The 17,307-nt window shown below is 32.7% G+C and overlaps 3 protein-coding genes across 4 annotated transcripts in view; 1 reads left to right on the forward strand and 2 right to left on the reverse strand.

Moving 5' to 3' along the window:
- LOC143046272 (2-oxoglutarate dehydrogenase complex component E1-like) overlaps nucleotides 1–17,307 on the forward strand; it is a 61,204-nt gene that overhangs the window by 31,930 nt on the left and 11,967 nt on the right. For both annotated transcript variants that reach the window (XM_076219353.1, XM_076219354.1), the window contains exons 9-12: nucleotides 14,658–14,786; nucleotides 15,220–15,399; nucleotides 15,741–15,893; nucleotides 16,263–16,491. In XM_076219353.1, the coding sequence (XP_076075468.1) occupies nucleotides 14,658–14,786; nucleotides 15,220–15,399; nucleotides 15,741–15,893; nucleotides 16,263–16,491 (691 nt within the window). The remainder of the gene's footprint in view (nucleotides 1–14,657; nucleotides 14,787–15,219; nucleotides 15,400–15,740; nucleotides 15,894–16,262; nucleotides 16,492–17,307) is intronic.
- LOC143046446 (uncharacterized) lies at nucleotides 1,836–4,959 on the reverse strand. Its single transcript, XM_076219608.1, has 3 exons — nucleotides 3,069–4,959; nucleotides 2,230–2,406; nucleotides 1,836–2,000 (listed from the first exon to the last, which is right to left on the reverse strand). The coding sequence occupies exons 1-3, from the start codon at nucleotides 4,905–4,907 to the stop codon at nucleotides 1,836–1,838; spliced, it is 2,181 nt and encodes a 726-aa protein (XP_076075723.1). The 5' UTR covers nucleotides 4,908–4,959.
- On the reverse strand, nucleotides 7,901–12,938 carry LOC143046447 (uncharacterized). The gene is made up of 3 exons (XM_076219609.1): nucleotides 12,935–12,938; nucleotides 8,912–9,967; nucleotides 7,901–7,947 (listed from the first exon to the last, which is right to left on the reverse strand). The coding sequence occupies exons 1-3, from the start codon at nucleotides 12,936–12,938 to the stop codon at nucleotides 7,901–7,903; spliced, it is 1,107 nt and encodes a 368-aa protein (XP_076075724.1).

Raw genomic sequence — 17,307 nt, forward strand, 5'->3', positions numbered from 1 at the left:
TTAAAAACTCCATTCAAATTCCCCTGTACCCATATCATATATACTTACTTTATAGATAGAATAATATACATGTATCTTACCCCATTCTATCCCTAGTTTGTCTACTCTATGTCAGCATGAAAGCGAGTTTAATATTTTGCAAATGCGACTGTATGATGGTGCTTACATGAAAGCTTAATTCCCTTTTGCAAACAAAACTGTTACTACCGATGCTGCTACCCAATTGCTGATGGAGAAGGAATTGGAAGAAGACATTGATCATTGTGTTGATGATAATGTGCTACCTTTAGAAACACAGAATGCCCTGAAACGACTGAAAACTTGGAAAATAGCATGCATGACTGGCGAGAGATTGTGCGGTCTTGCCATGCGTCATGTTCATCACGATACAGTCAGGAGTCTACTTCGTCAAAATTATCTCCCCATTACGCCAGTTCATTTTCACAATCGTAGAAATGGAAGCCATTGTAGGGATGACGCGCTACCAATATTGCTCTTGGAAACCGATAAATTTATCCACATTGCACCATTACGATCCTTATATGTCAATTGTATTTTAAAAGACAAATGTATCAACTAGCTAATGAGCATCAGTTAATAATCTTGTCTGCATTGATTCAACTTAAAACTATTGTCTGATCGGTTGTCAGGTGGAATTTTCGAAAATTCATAAACATTTAAAAAAAATTCTAATTAAATATTCTGTGGAAGGGCAGACTAGATTTTTTTAGTGTATGAATACTTTAAACCTTGTAATCACACACAAAAAATTAGAATTTTTCGAAGATATGCATTTTCATCATCAAACTTGAAAGACTGTCGTCAAGTACTTTCAGTAAAAAAAAATAGCTATTCGAACACACCTTCTCTTTTTTTGTGACTCATTAGATAGGTATTTCACTTGACCCATATATTTCATCTTTTAGTACTGTGATTTTTTTGTGTTATAAAGTCAACCTGTAGCTTTAATATATAAAAATAATAGAATTTGAAGCGAGACGATGTATGAAATATTCTTACTTTGTACGATATCAAGACAAAATACTCAACTCAAACACGCCCTAACATAAAAAGGTGCACTCGATTTTCTCTTTTCGATACAATTGTTACCCATTTTTTGGAATTTTTTCTTCAGTCACATAATGGAAGGGCAGACACGAAAATTACTGAACTAATAGTTTGATATGTTTTCCGTCCGTGATAATTTTTTCATAAAAATCGGAGGTTATGCATTTTCTTCATCCAACTTGATATCTAATTGTTCTGCTTAACTATGTACTAGATAAATTGAAAACTTATGCAAATGGTGTTTTAAAATAAAACACCTCGTAATTGAGAAGAAAATTGCAATTTTGTATGTTTCTATTAAATTTTTAAAATTTTGTCACTATAGTAAACAATACAGTAAACATTTATCGCCTTCTCTAACAAAGAGCTTCGATTCTTTTGTTCTATTTCAACCTGGTTTCCGACTGAATAATGATATCAGCAGACCAAATTATGATTCTGAAACGATTTGACTGAACCGGCCATAGAAAAATTTGGAAAACTCTACTGATTCGATGTTTGTTTTATGTTCTGGCAGCAGACTCAAATTGATATTTGGATGATTGTCTTACATATAAATTTAAATAAAGTTGTTAAAAATTTGATGTTAGTAAAAGTCTTAAAATACGAAAAAATTTATATAAAAAGTGTCCAAATTCAAAACATTATCAAACTCTCTAAAAATGCTTAGAATGCAGGATTTTGCACCATTCATTTCATACCCTCAAAAAAATATTTTTACCTCGCTTCGCTCGGCTCAATTATTTTGCCTCACTAAAATAAGAGGCTTAGTTACGGCCTTGCTGTTCACTGTTATCCTGCAAGTCGGACATCAGAGCCTCGTCAGGTTGAACTGAAGCAAAAGGTTGGACATCCATGGGTTTAACTGTCATCGAGGACTGGTTATCTGTCAGTGTATCCAATAAGGAGTGTTGATTAGCTGTGGTCTCATCCTGAAAAACAGCATGAAATTGTAATGCATGTAATGGCATAAAATTCTTGCACACCTTTATTCATCAAGACAAAAAAGATCCACGTACCAAATGAAATCAATACATTAATGGGTCTAAAACAGCTTATTTAATTTTTTTTTTTAAATGAGTGGCTTCATCATTGTCTATTATAACTGTATGATCATGCCCAATATCTGGGTCTGCAATTTACATAATAAATTATAGATACCTTAGACACAACACTACTTTTGTTGCTCTGTTCACTGTTATCCTGCAAGTTGGACATCAGAGCCTCGTCAGGTTGAACTGAAGCAAAAGGATGGACATCCATTGGTTTAACTGTCATCGAGGACTGGTTATCTGTCAGTGTATCCAATAAGGAGTGTTGATCAGCTGTGGTCTCATACTGAAAAACAGCATGAAATTGTAATGCATTTAATAGCATATAATTGCATATTTATAATTCTTAAGACACACTAATAATTAAGTGAAAACAAATCCATGTACCAAGTGAAAGCGATACATTAACTGTTTAAAAACCTCATCATAGATACAAGGATTCCAATAAAGTTTAAAAGGCCAAATAACTTATTGAAAAAAATGTTGCTCCATCATTGTTCATTACTGTATGATCATGAACACATCTAACATTATAGAAATATTTACCATATTATATTGGTTATTGCTGACTTCTGAATCACTGTCATCAAGTAAATCCATGACCCATGGAGCCAGCTGCTCAGATAACCCACTGATGTTTTCCAGGTCTATATCTCCAAGAGTGTCAGTACTGTATTCAAGGACATCATCATTTATGGACATCTTCAAAATTGGACAGAAATGGTTTGGAATCCAATGAGCATATGTCATTTCATCATTTCTGTTTGATGACCAGAGGATATATGCAGGTGTGTTGCTTTCCATTTCCCTTGGCAAGATTGATCGATTGAGATCTTTTCTCACATTTGGATTTCCACGATTTGGATAAACTGATTGCAGAGGCCTTCCCAAAACTGATGCAAGTGCAAAAAGCTGCCAAATTCCCATGAATTCATTTGCACTGCATACTTTCCTAATCTCTTCAAATAGTGTTCTTTCTATCAAAGATGAAGTAATTATATCTCCAGGTGTATACAGCTCTGAATACATAACGTAAGACTTTGGGAGAACAAGCGCTTCTTTATCAGATAGTTGTTCACCTCTCCTTAAATATGTATAGTCCACATATAGCGGCAAATAGCATGCCAGTTCTAGTGCAATTCTTGCACGTAGTTCTGTATGATTATTTTCCGTTCCATACATTATCACACTAGCAGACCTAGGCAAACAATTTCCATCACCAAGTACACTTGCAGGGAAATATCCTTGCTTCTTGACATCATCCGGCAACAGTTCCATGCCGAACTTGTCAATGTGTAACCCACTTCCAGAAATAGAAATGTCTTCATCTTTGTTGCACCTAAGATTTGGTATTACACTTGCGAGTTCAGTTCCTTTAATCATGATGTCATCTATTGAAGTACAACTCTTCAAAGTTTGTAATATAACTTCAAAAACAGAGTGCACTTCTTCAACTGTCGTGTCTTGTCTGTTAAATTCTTTTTGGTTTGGTGAATCCTGTGATCTTTCTTGTGAGTCTGCTGTTTTGTGGCTATTTGAACAAGTTGCTCTTTGTTTTCTTGGCGTTTCCTTTAACAAACCTTTGACATTTTTCTTGTCAACTTTCTTACTTTTTTTAGAGGTGTCTTTCTTGTTCAACTGTCTTCTTTGTGTCTCTTTTATCCAACCTTCTACCATGTCTGCATTATGACAGGAACCAGATCCTTGCATGCATGTTGAGCAAAAGCAGCTAAGTGTGCGCTTTTCTAAGGAGGCTGAATCATCGGCAGCCCTCACAGAATGAAGTTGTCTGGTTTCAGGAACAGCCTTTACATTGGTCCTCTCTGGGCGTTTTCTGTTGACATCACCTTCCTTTACTATAAAGAAATTTCTTCTAAAATGACAACATTCATTCTGTGAGTCTAGTGTTGGACGTCTTAAATTTGCCTCTGCAAAATCAAAGAATTCACTTGCATTTTTCACCATGGCTTTTCTGTTTTTTACAGCATTTGTTACAATTCTTTTAATAACGCCAAATTCACCATCACATGGTCCTTTCCCATGCCTGCTTCCAAAAAAGTGTTTTTCAACAGGAAAACCAAAGTCTGATTTGCTGTGAAGAGCATCTGCAAATGGGGTTTTAGACTTGAACTGTGAAGCTGCTCCATCACTGAAGTGAATCTGCCTCTTAGATTTCATCTCATAGACTCTTTGTATATACTCGTTTGCCAATGAAATACAATGTTGAACATAATGAACATCATGTTTTTTGTCTTCTGACACATAGATCATGCTTTGCGTTACGACTAATTCACAGAATTTGCATCTGATGTACGCAACAATGCTGAAAAGTGTGACCGTGTCGTGAGACCAATGAGCACTTTGTGCTTCATCCTGGTATAAACATGTGTAATTTTCGGCAAAATCACTACAGAAAACAGTCCAATCAGATGGCAAATTCTGTGTCACATGTCTGAATTGGTCATGTTGCCACCAGGCAGTATTTAAGTGAGCACTGAATGGCTGTAATTCTTTTTTGAGCTCTTCCAGGAAATTAGAGACACTCTCTTTCTTTAAACTTAGAACCTTCTTTGATTTTTTTTCATTTGCATACATATATGTCTGCGTTTCCCATTTATACCATTGTATATTATGCCTTTTGTACAAGTCTAACTGGGATATAAACTTATCCACCCCACATAATTTGCATAACCTTTTGACGCATTCAATTTTGTAGTATCTAGAACCCTCTGGTTTTGGGCATACAGTTCTTGATAATAATTCATATCTGGTTTTTATTCCTTGCATATTTAAAGCCTTTACCTTATATTGAATGTTGGTACAATATTCGCACAGACAATTGTTAATCAAAGTACTGAAGTACTGAACATCAGAGGACCTCAAGTTGTGTTGAATTATTGATAAATGACAGGTGTTTATATTATACCTATCAGACAGATATGTTCACCATACAATATAGTACAAATATTAAATATAATTTGCTATCATATCTGAGATACTGACTTGAACTAGGAAACTTAATTTTGTGAATTATCAATGATTACTTGGTCAAATGAGAACTGTTAGATTGGCATTATGACCATATAGTTGCACACATACAAAAATCGCTAACATATAACTTATAATAGAGAATCAACATAGCAAACAGTTCTTCGAGTAGCTATATAGTCACTCACTGAACTATGAAAAAGAGGTTCAAGACAATCATATCAAAACAGATAAATTGTAATATTGTGGCTAATTGAAAAATAAAGTGGGGAAAAATATATTGTTTTGGCGAAAGAGGTGGCGAAAAAAATAATTGACCCAGGGGAAACCCTGGGGCTAAAGATACCAGATGAACAGCAAACTCATAAATGGAAAATAAACTTACAATTCCATGACTAAAACTGAAAAAGACATGCATACAAATAAAAGTACACTAGAAACAACATAGAAAACTAAAGACTGAGCAACACAAACCCCACCAAAACAGGTGATCTCAGGTGCTCCGGATGGGTAAGCAGTTCCTGCTCTACAAATGGCATTTATTAACAATGTTTGTACATGTAGTATCCAGGTCTTTTTTCTGAAACATTTAGCTTTTGAATCAATTGCTAATTAAATGGATGTTAACACAGCAAGATTACTATCCCTTATTCTAGATTTTTGTTGCAGTCAACACAAACTCTTTAAATGTTCATAAATAGCTTCACTGAGTTACATTTGTATCTTGGTTTTATTGTAACACAGTCAATCATTTATCCATTATATTTTTTTTTAAATCAGCAGCTATACATGTACATTGTAGGTTCTGTTTTCTAATTATTAAATGGTTCATTGTAAATATTACAATGTATTATATGTAGATAGCCATTTGCTAATGATGGTATTTTTGTTAATTGAATATCACATTTGGATAGTTTTTCAACTGTTAGGTTTTTTTAACTTTGTTCGGTATTTAATACTTTGGATACCACTGGTATAGCAATGAGAACATTTTGCACTATACATATAGAACACAACTACCATATGAATGTGTCGGTCCTTTGTAAGAAACCTGTAAAACAGGCCTTGTAATTTTTTGGTGTATATCTTGATTTCCCGATTGTACATTGATGTGGCCATTAGTTTTCTTGTATATATTGTTTAACATTTGACATTTCATGGCTATTTCTAACTGATTTATGTATAGTTTTTTTCTGATTGTAAAAATGTTGTATGGTTATAAGCTTTATTTCTTTTTCATCATTTTGTCTAGAGCTGGTGTCTGATTTATACCAATCATACCTCCCTTTTCTTTTTTTATGAATAATGACAACAGTTTGGTTTTAATTTTCATTTATGTATGTACATGTAACAATATAAAACAGTATATAAACTTGTATAATCTCATTCCATCATTAATATTGGTCATTGTCGGTATATATTTATCTTTAAGTTTAACAATGTACTGTGAAAGAGCTATCTTCTAACAGATACTTAGTATATAATGGTTATTGTGAAACCACTGATTTAAAGGACAAGTTTCACTTATTGCCCAAAATAGCCTAAACTATAAAACTCCAAAAAGTTCTCAATTTGGTTTGTAATTTGGGTCTATTTCAAAAGTCTTAACACTCAATAAATCAGTTCTTTTCATAAAAGTACATTTTACGTTCCAAATTTGTCAAAATGTGATGATTTTGGGCAATTTTCAGACCTGAAAGCTTTAAGCCTCAGGAATAAAGATTTGGCCCCTACCTAAATGTACCATCCAAAATGTTTTGTAACCAAAAGAATCCAAATCTGATATATATAATTCATCAATATAAAAACTTTTTAGATCTTGGATGGCAGCCAAGTTTAATTATGCCAAAAACAATTAAAGTTTTACCATAGTTATCTGTGGTATAATTTTCACAATTATTCAATGGTTTTGTTGTGTCTGATTTTCGAATAGAAAAATAAAAATGGCAAGACCTGAACGATGCCGCCTAATTTTTTTAAGTAACATATGAACAACAGAGTCAGTGTGGGGCCACTAAGCTAAACTGCCCGCTTTGCACCAGCCAATATAAATGAATGCCTAGGGTGGGAATCGAACCCACAGACACCAACTCTGTTGTCCCTATATTTTTTTTTTAAAATAAACAAAAACAAATTGTCAAGAACAAATTTAAAAATATAGCGCTCATAGGTTTGTCTCAATAAAGATTTGCTTAGTTTGCTCATGCAGTATCCCAATATTGCTCTCAATAGTATAAATAGGCTCATGTGTACTCGAATAACCATTTAGATTAGTCTCAATATTGATATATATCTAACTCAATTGAGTAGATCTAGATCAAATTTTACTCAACATATAACTGATCATATTTGCTCAATTTAAGATCTCATGGGTGCTCATAGATAAAGTTAACTGATTGTATTTCTCATAGATATAACTAATCATATTTGCTCAATTCAAGTTCTTATATGCATGTATGTGTGAACAAATGTCTAATATAAGTTACTAAAATTTGACATGAATATGGTTACACATTTAAATTAAATAATGCTGTAGAGTATGATAAGCACAAGTATGTCATCAAATTATCATATAATTTTGGCGATACATGTCATGTATGGTCAAAATAATACAATACTACAAGCTAAGGAAGACTTAAAAAAACAGGACAGTTAATCTATATTTATATCTCCAAAACTGTAAGGTTTCTCCCAATATATCTATAGTAATTCAGTAAATGTGATTAACCCAAATTCTGACATTTCAGTGTAAAGTAAGACTCTTGATTTTACGAGCAAGAGTCTTTATACACTCAAAAAGAGTCCAACTCTATTGGAAGAAGAAAAAGTCGAAGATTCTCTGAATATTATATATAAACAATAAATTCAACCAATAATTATATATTAGAATTACTTACATAGACATAGTCAAAGCAAGGATTTACAAATCCTTGGTCAAAGTCATTACAAATTCCGCGTATTTTCCAGTCAAGGGACATATTCACATATACTAATGCAACAAACTAAGTCGGAGAAGGAGCGAAAATCCGAAACAGTATCTTAAAAAAACAGAAAATAGTTCCGTGTGTGTGTGCAAGTGATCAATCTACTTGTTATTTACGAAGAAAAGAAATTTAACTCCAAAAATTGTTGAGATCTTTATAAAAACAAATTGTTGTTATAAAAAATACACAAATAGTAACCTTATCTTTAAAGGCCTTGCAGGTTCTTGTTACTCCTACCCAATCTGCTGGTATTTTCATGATTTTCAAAATGGCTGCGGGACGGGACGTGACCTGATAATTTATTTTAATATTATGACAGATTAAATTTTCCTGGTTTTGCTACGTTAATATTATAGACAAATATGCTACAAACGGTTTAAAAAGGTGACTCCAAATCAAATAATTGAAATATGATTACCTTTCTGTGTATAAATGTGTGAATTGATTTCCTCTCGATTTTCTACACGCTCGCTCTTGCCCTCTTGCGCACTCGTGGTATTCATCCGCAACAACAATTTTTCGACGCGTCATTGATTTTGAAGATCGTTTGATTAATATACAAATATTTCTAACGACAAAACATTTTCATATTATAAATTTTGCATTAAGAAAAATTAAAAAAACTGAGTATCCATTGAAAACATGAATTTAAAAGAAGCGATACGGAAGTTTATTCTGCACTATATAGGTCCGCGGGTCTATAATGTCGGTTATTATTCCAACACTAATTATATATGCATCTCTTTGATCTTTGAAAAGTAGGCGATGGCAATACACCCGAGGCCCCCTCAGGGGCCTCTGATGTAAAAATTGATTTACTCATAGTCTGTACAGTCTTGGGTCTTAATGCAGTAAACTTGGAAAAACTTAAAGTACATTCTTGGTTTTCTTTTAGGAATTCATTGTAGTTGTCCCTTAAACTGCTCTGCAAGATTCTTTTTGGTTCTTCAGATTTCAATGATGCCTGTTTTTTATCCGGCAGACATACAGTGTCAAAATCTTTGTAGAATTTTTCTATCTTGTCAATTGTATCTTCTGTCAAAGCATCACTTCTTTTTGGTGTTTCAGAATCTTCTTCCCATACATCTTTAAGTTTTGAACATTTTACTGCAAATTTCCAAGAAATGCCAGCCTTTCTCTTTTCAGCATCTTTAAGTATGAAGCTAGTTAAAAGTCTTCTTTTCTTTAAAACTTCCTTAGTGCGATGTTTTCTGGTTTTATGCAAATCATCTTTCATCTTGCAGATTATTTCTTGGCTTAGCCTAAGATGTCTTTTTTTTGTTGGTGTCAGTAAAAGGCCATGTTTGGTCAATGCTTCTCTTTTTCTAGGAGTTGCCTTAGCAGTCAACCCTCCAACTACAGATGCAAACTTTTCAGGTGATGAAGGTAGATGCAATGAGGCTCTGTATATAGCCTTTCTTTCTGCTTCCTTTGTTGAATACCCTTGATGAGTTTCTGTTGATTCAGCTGGCATTAGGTTTTCAGTTGTGCTCTTGGATTTATCCAATTTGTATTGCAACCGCCTTTTTTCATTAATTCTTCTTCTCTTTTGGCTTGAGTACTTCGCTCTTTGTTCTTCTTTTTTTCTCTGCCAGTATTCTCTTTGTGAACTTACTTGTGCACATGTTTTTGGTTTAGTATTTTTTTTTAATTTAACAATTTCCTCTGGTTTTCTTTCTTCTCTCCATTTACGTACTCGTAATCTCGTTTTTTCCCTCTGATGGATTTTTTGTTCAGAAGACCAATTTTCCCTACATTTTCTATTTCGTTCTTTTTCTCTTTCTAAGTATGTTATATATTTTTCAGGGTCTTGTTTTATTTTGTCTCTGTTATTCTTTGACCTTTGTGCAGCAGTTTTCTTTTGTGAAGCAGATTCTGATATATGTATGGTATTTGTTTAGACATCATTGCTGACCTGTGGCCGCATTTGCGACCTCAACTTTAAGCGTAAAAACGACCTGAAAGAAATAATACAGTGGCATTATGCTTTCTGGTCTGTCCCGGATGTTTTTGGTAAAAGTTGTTTATTATGATGTTGAAGTCGTATCAACTTCAAACTTGGTATGTGCATGTTCCTTATGGTATGAACTTTCTAAATTAATTGTATGTTAAATAAAGGTTTTGATCTCATTCTTATGTTGTTATGGTTTACTGAACTTAGAAATGTGATAATGTAATAAACTGTTGACACAGGGATATGTCTCGCCTATATGCATTTTTGATAGTAGGCCAAAATAAAATGTCTGTTTAAGGTTACATGCTTTAAAAAAATAGGGTAGGTAGATCGATATTTCCATTTTATTTTATTTTTTCATTTTATTTTTTGTGATATGATTTTGAGTGCGATTTTGTCTTGTTTATAACAATAAGTTGCTAAGCATATCCCCGCATGTAACCTAAGTCAGAAAAAGGGCTGAACAAGGATAATATTAATTGTGTAAAAATATGCAAGTGTTCGGTAAACAGGAAGTTGTCGAGTAATGAATCTGAAAACGCATCACACGGTATAGCTGACTTATATTAACCCTTAAACCAAATTTCAGAAATCCTTGTATTGTAGTTCCTAAGAAAAATGTGACGAAAAATTTTCAACTTGGCTATCATGTGTAAAATCAAACAAGTGTTCAGTAAACAGGAAGTTGTTGAGTGATGAATCTGAAAACGCATCACAGGGAATAGCTGACTTATATCAAACCTGAAACCAAATTTCAGAAATCCTGGTAGTATAGTTCCTGAGAAGACTGACAGACTGATGGACTGACGGAAGGACAGACAGAGGTAAAACAGTATACCCCCCTTTTTTTCAAAGCGGGGGTATAAAAATTTCAAAGTATCGGGAAACATGAATTTTAAAAAATCTAAAAAGTGCTCACACGTTACAACTCATAACTGTTAAGCTGGTGACCTAGTACGTCATTCTGTACATTTATATTGGAAAGGTGTTTGAGGACTAATTTTTAATTTTAGTTCATTTTGATATTAAAAAAGTGTCAGCAAACAGGAAGCTGGTATTTGAAAAATCTGAAACGTGCTAACAAGTACCCGGCCATGTCCACTTGTATAAATGTTTGTCCATCTGATGAGTTAAGCCTTTTTGAACTGATTTTAACAGTTCGTTTTTATGTTGTACTGTTATACCACTGTCCCAGGTTAGGGGGAGGGATGGGATCCTGCTAACATGTTTAACCCCACCACATAAAGTATAAAAATGTATGTATGTGTCTGTCCCAAGTTAGGAGCCTGTAATTCAGTGGTTGTCGTTGTCTTATGTGTTGCATATTGGTTTTTCGTTCATTTTTTTTTTTATATAAATAAGGCCTTTAGTTTTCTCGATTGAACTGTTTTACATTGTCATTTCAGGGCCTTTTAAAGCTGACTTCGCTGTATGGGCTTTGCTCATTTTTGAAGATCATACTGTTACCTATAAATTAATTGTTAATTTCCAAGTTATTTTGGTCTATTGTCATTGGCAATCATCCAAATCTTCTTTTTTATATTCACACATTACAACTCATCACGCACAGTTAAGCTGGTGGCCAAGTATGGGTCATTCCGCACATTAATTTTGAAGTAGCTGTATAGTGTTTGACAAAAATATTTAACAGGCAAATGGACAAACAGACGGATTTTTATACAAGGTGATTGCATTATAGCCCCCTACTCTAGAGTGGAAGTTTCTATATAGTATATGAAAGTAGTATATATTGTGAAAGTATATATTATAGCGGATTTAAAGTGGTTTCTTCGGTATCAGGCAATCACACCACATTTTATTTTATCCGATATTATTGTGCAAAGTTTATTTCAATAAATTTTTCCTGAAATATAATAATTTCTTTAATGCAACAAGATCTTTGTTTAAATATAAAATCTTCGTGTCCATGTGTAACAATCTTTAGGTGGACTCGTGTCTCAATGTTACAATCATCACAGAAATGACAGTATATAATCATTACAATAGTGGCAGTTCATTGGGAGTATGCAAAAATAAACTTTTGACATTTGAAATGGAGATGGCATTATAATATTTATTAAGTCTAACATAAACATGTTTATTTCTGCAATTCAAGATTTTAGTGTCCCTTTGTAACCATCACATAAAATTTTGGAGTCTCAATGTAACAATTGTGTTTTATTCTGGCGTCTCCATGTTACAATCATCACAAAAATAGTGACTATATTGTCACTTCAATATTTGCAGTGCATTTTACAAGTATGTAAATGAAAAACATTGACATTAAAGTCCATTAAAATGAAGTTGGCATTACTGCACATAAATATTTTCTAAATAAACATGTTTTTCAGCAATTCAACATGATTGTTACAGAGACGCATAATTTTGGTGTCTCTATGTTACAATCACTTTGAATTCTTGTGTCTAATTTGTAACAATCGCTACATATTTTGGTGTCTCAATGTTACAATCATCACAGAAATAGGGAATGTATTGTCATTACAATAGTTGCAGTGCATTTGCAAGTATGCAAATGAAAACTGGTGACACTAAAGTCCGTGGTATATTTAACCATTATTATTTGCTTTAAAAATTATGTGTTTTCCACAATTTTGCTTGATTGTTACTGAGACACAAGATCTAAGTGTCCGTATGTAACAATCGTTTCTTAAAACGGTGTCTTTTTGCATGATAATATAAAAACATTTTTTTATTGTAACCGAGGGAAATATAAAGTTCGTGGATATCGATAGACTTTCTACATTTCTTCTTCATTGAACTGGTAAATATTTACATTTTTATACAATACTTCAACTATTAATAAAGAACTGTGAATGATCGTTACTTGTGTCAATCGTTAAATTTCAGGACACAGAAACGTTACCTACCCATTCTCCGCCATATTCCATTTGTGTTCCCCGCTTGTACACGTCACTGATTCTTCTTCTTCTCTGTATTAGCTTCCTTTAAATAGGAACACCTCTAATATATATATTATTAGAGTATTTGGGGTAAATTTTGAAAGATTTTTTTCTGGTTGTATGTAGATAACTATGTACAGCACACTATATAGGAGGTTTTCTTTCATTTATAAGTTGTTTTTATATATATATACAGACTGTTTTATTTTGTATCTTTTTATTTTATTTTTTTTTTATTATAATAAAGGAAACGTGCACCATAGCAGTATTTACATGTGAGGGTCTTATATACATGTTTTTTTTTTTTGTTTGTTTTTGTTTTAAAACTTAAACATACAATATTTAAAAGTTGTACAAAAACAAAATAAGTGTCTATAGTGATAGTAGTTATATATATATAATTCTATTTTTTATAAAAGGATAGAGTTATAGATTAATTTTCTAAAATGAGGTTACTTAATTATTTTAAAAGGAACAAGTATGTATTTTAAAAAGTAAAAATATATATTGCATCAATTTTAATATGATAAAATATCTCATAATAGTGAACATCAATTTTCTTGACTGGCGATGTGGAATTTCATAGATAAAAACTAGAATCTTTTATCTAATTAAAAAGCTAAAAATAAAAATAAGACAGTCATTAAAAACAAAGTTCTTATTCTTAGTTTCAGTATCATGTAATAAATTTACTTTGTTTTAAGTGGAAAATGTGGTTAAAAATATTTTGGCATCATATAAAATTATCATTTATAATTCAGGAGCTTGTCATTAATTTTAATTATTTTAATTATATGATAACATTTCTCATTTTATAGAGATTCATGTGCACATGCTACGTCACTAACACAAACATTGATGATTTGCTGATGCGCAGTAAGAAAATATAGGTGAATGAATGATCGTTACAAACTGGACGCGAATGTCAGCCGGTGCATTTCAATTACGATCATGTGTCAACAGAACGTCTTTATGTTATTGTTTTCACATTTTACAAAGAGAAGACATAATTGGTGCATTTAAATATAATCGCTCATGCATGGCACCTACAATTAAAAATCCTGAGACCATTAGTTTTGGGTTTAACAGTGGACACGACAGTAGCGATCGTTTACATTAATTTGAAAACAATATTTTTACCTTTTTTGTTTATTTTTCTCCGACAAAATCGCGTATTATAACGGCTTAAACCATCTACTTCACCATAGATTACTCAATAAAACATAAATAAACAAATATAACGTATTTGTGTATAATTGAAAATACCGTACCAGAGATGTCCCAGAAAATGGCCGATTATTTTACCCTACTTCATCATAAACTGGTTTCAAAATATATTTAAAAAAACATTAACAACCGAAATTATATCTTCTTTTATTTCTTTGATATGTTATTTAAAGCATGACATTACGAATTGACCTTAAATATAGATCAAAGACTTTGTTTTTACTTGTTTTAAATGAGAAGTCTATTTTTAGCCACTACCGTGGAATGACTCATATACTAATTCCCAATATGTCAAAACTTAAAACCCACTTATTGAGGAACCCTGACCTGGTTGATTTTAGTAAACATTTTCAGTAGTCAGGGAATTGTTATGTGCATCTTGCTAAAAGATGATGTTGTGCTGTTAACAGTTACGTTTGATAAAATTAGAATAAGTAGATATCTACTATCTGACTATTTGTAGGTGGTCAGTATGTTACTGCATGGTGATGCTGCTTTTGCTGGACAAGGAGTAGTTTTTGAGACTTTCCATCTGAGTGACCTTCCAGATTATACCACAAATGGAACAATTCACATAGTTGTCAATAATCAGGTCAGTATACACAATCATTTTGTTTCCTATATAGGTCAGTATGCTAGGATGAGTTTTGTTTCCTATATAGGTCAGTATGCTGGGATGAGTTTTTCATCCTAGATTATAGAAAAACAAAACCATTGCTATAAAATAGAATTTAGTCAGAAGGACAATTTTGTCTTACTGATCAATTTGCCTAAATATAATTGAGAGTTTAAAAAAAAGTAAGAATCTTTTTTCGGTATTTTTAATGTGAAAAAAGATAAATTTATTTTACAATCAATGGTTTTGAAGAGTGCAGATAAGGATGTATTTAATTTTTGTCAATGATTGAATAAAGCATTTTATATGATATAATGGAACATAGATATAAACCTTGCATGTATGTTTTATATAGAAGGAAAGGTATTCATATATTAGATATTGTTTTTATTTCATTAAATTGTTGTAGATTGGATTTACTACAGATCCCCGATCAGCCAGATCATCAGCCTACTGTACAGACGGGGCTCGTATGGTCAACGCCCCAGTCTTTCATGTCAATGCTGATGACCCAGATGCTGTGGTTTACGTGTCCAAAGTAGCAGCAGAATGGAGGGCAGAGTTTGGAAAGGATGTAGTTATTGATTTGGTATGTACTGCAAAATTAAAACAAATCAATGTAAAATATACAACCTGAAAAAAATACACATTATGATCATTTGGTGGAAAGGAATAAAAAACATAAGATTTGGTTAAATTTTCTCTAGTGTGGTTTCTAAAGAGAATTATTTTGATTTGAGTTTGTATATGTGTTTATTGCATATAAGTTGAGTGAGTTTTAACTATTGGTAACTATGAATGACTTGGGGAGACTTTGTGCTCAGAAATAAGAATGTTTACCAAATCAGTACTATGATATTCCTCATCAAAAGTGTTTAGAATATTTGAAGTTAACAACATTATGTCATTTCCATACACTTTATTTTATAGGTATGTTACCGTAAGAATGGTCACAATGAAACAGATGAACCAATGTTTACTCAACCATTAATGTACAAGAAGATAGCGGTACAGAAACCAGTTTTAGACCAATATGCAGAACAGCTAATCGAAGAAGGAGTGGTCACCACAAAGGCATATGAGGTCAGTAGATTTTGATATAAGAATATAATCTTAAGAAAAGATAAAGTACCAGATACATGAAGATAGCCTTTCTTTTGCCTCTTCTTTGACAAAGTACATTAAAACTGGTTCTACAACTTGTTGAATTTATTGTGTAACAAAATACTTTTGTTCATTTCAATAAATATAGCCATTTGGCACTGATGCTATCTTGTAACGTAGGGAGCATAGTTTATTACAGCTGAAGGCTATGGTTTAGCAGGGAAAATGATTCACTGTTGATTGAAATACATTTTTTGGTTCTTAGAAAGTCAGAATTATATTGTTGGAAAAGTCAAAAACATATTAATTTTAAAATATCAATTAGAATGATTTAAAATTTATTGACAGGAAGAAATAGAGAAATATAACAAAATCTGTGAAGAAGCATTTATTCATAAAAAGGATCATAAGAAAGGGGAGTGGTTAGATTCCCCATGGGATAACTTCTTCAAGAAAGAAGGACCTGGTCAGGAACGGTGGATGATGGTCAAACCAAACACAGCTGTACCAGAGGAGAAACTCAATCACATCGGAATGAAAGTTAGTTCTGAGCCAGAGGATGTTACCATTCATTCAGGTAAAAGAAACAGTGTCTAAGTATACACTATACTTGCATCTACCTGACAAGAACTACATTAAAGTTCAACCTTCATCTAGGTTAATAAAATATTTAAATCTAAATGGTTTTCCAGAAATGGGCATACAATTTATTAGGAAAAAATTGATTCTTCCATTTAATGAGTTGTCTTTGTTTTAATTTGGAGGAGTACCTTTTATTGTCACATGGCCATGTGAGCTTTTGTCATCACTTGTAAACTACTGTTCTCTGAAACTAATGGATCTGTTATATTTGTCCTGGGGTCCAGCTCTCTATTATTCTTTATTTTTATGCCCCATTTATGGGCATTATGTTTTCTGGTCTGTGCGTCCGTTCGTCCGTCTGTTCGTTCGTCCGTCCGTTCGTTCGTCCGTTCGTCCGTCTGTCCCGCTTCAGGTTAAAGTTTTTGGTCGAGGTAGTTTTTGATGAAGTTGAAGTCCAATCAACTTGAAACTTAGTACACATGTTCCTTATGATATGATCTTTCTAATTTAAATGCCAAATTAGAGTTTTGACCCCAATTTTACGGTTCACTGATAGAAAATGATAGTGCAAATTTCAGGTTAAAGTTTTTGGCTTCAGGTTAAAGTTTTTGGTCAAGGTAGTTTTTGATGAAGTTGAAGTCCAATCAACTTGAAACTTAGTATACATGTGCCCTATGATATGATCTTTCTAATTTAAATGCCAAATTAGAGTTTTGACCCCAATTTTACGGTTCACTGAACATAGAAAATGATAGTGCAAATTTCAGGTTAAAGTTTTTGGCTTCAGGTTAAAGTTTTTGGTCAAGGTAGT

Source organism: Mytilus galloprovincialis, chromosome 9, assembly GCF_965363235.1.
Source record: "Mytilus galloprovincialis chromosome 9, xbMytGall1.hap1.1, whole genome shotgun sequence".
NCBI classification, from domain to species: domain Eukaryota; kingdom Metazoa; phylum Mollusca; class Bivalvia; order Mytilida; family Mytilidae; genus Mytilus; species Mytilus galloprovincialis.

What these genes read in the sequence shown, in the direction of transcription:
- LOC143046446 (XM_076219608.1), bottom strand. Translation starts at nt 4,907, where the DNA reads ATGCAAGGAATAAAAACCAGATATGAATTATTATCAAGAACTGTATGC. An exon ending in TATTTGAAGAGATTAGGAAA is followed by an intron (nt 2,407 to 3,068) that starts GTATGCAGTGCA and finishes GCTGTTTTTCAG; the next exon opens with TATGAGACCACAGCTGATCA. An exon ending in AAAGTAGTGTTGTGTCTAAG is followed by an intron (nt 2,001 to 2,229) that starts GTATCTATAATT and finishes GCTGTTTTTCAG; the next exon opens with GATGAGACCACAGCTAATCA.
- LOC143046447 (XM_076219609.1), bottom strand. An exon ending in CAAGACTGTACAGACTATGA is followed by an intron (nt 7,948 to 8,911) that starts GTAAATCAATTT and finishes TATAATATTCAG; the next exon opens with AGAATCTTCGACTTTTTCTT.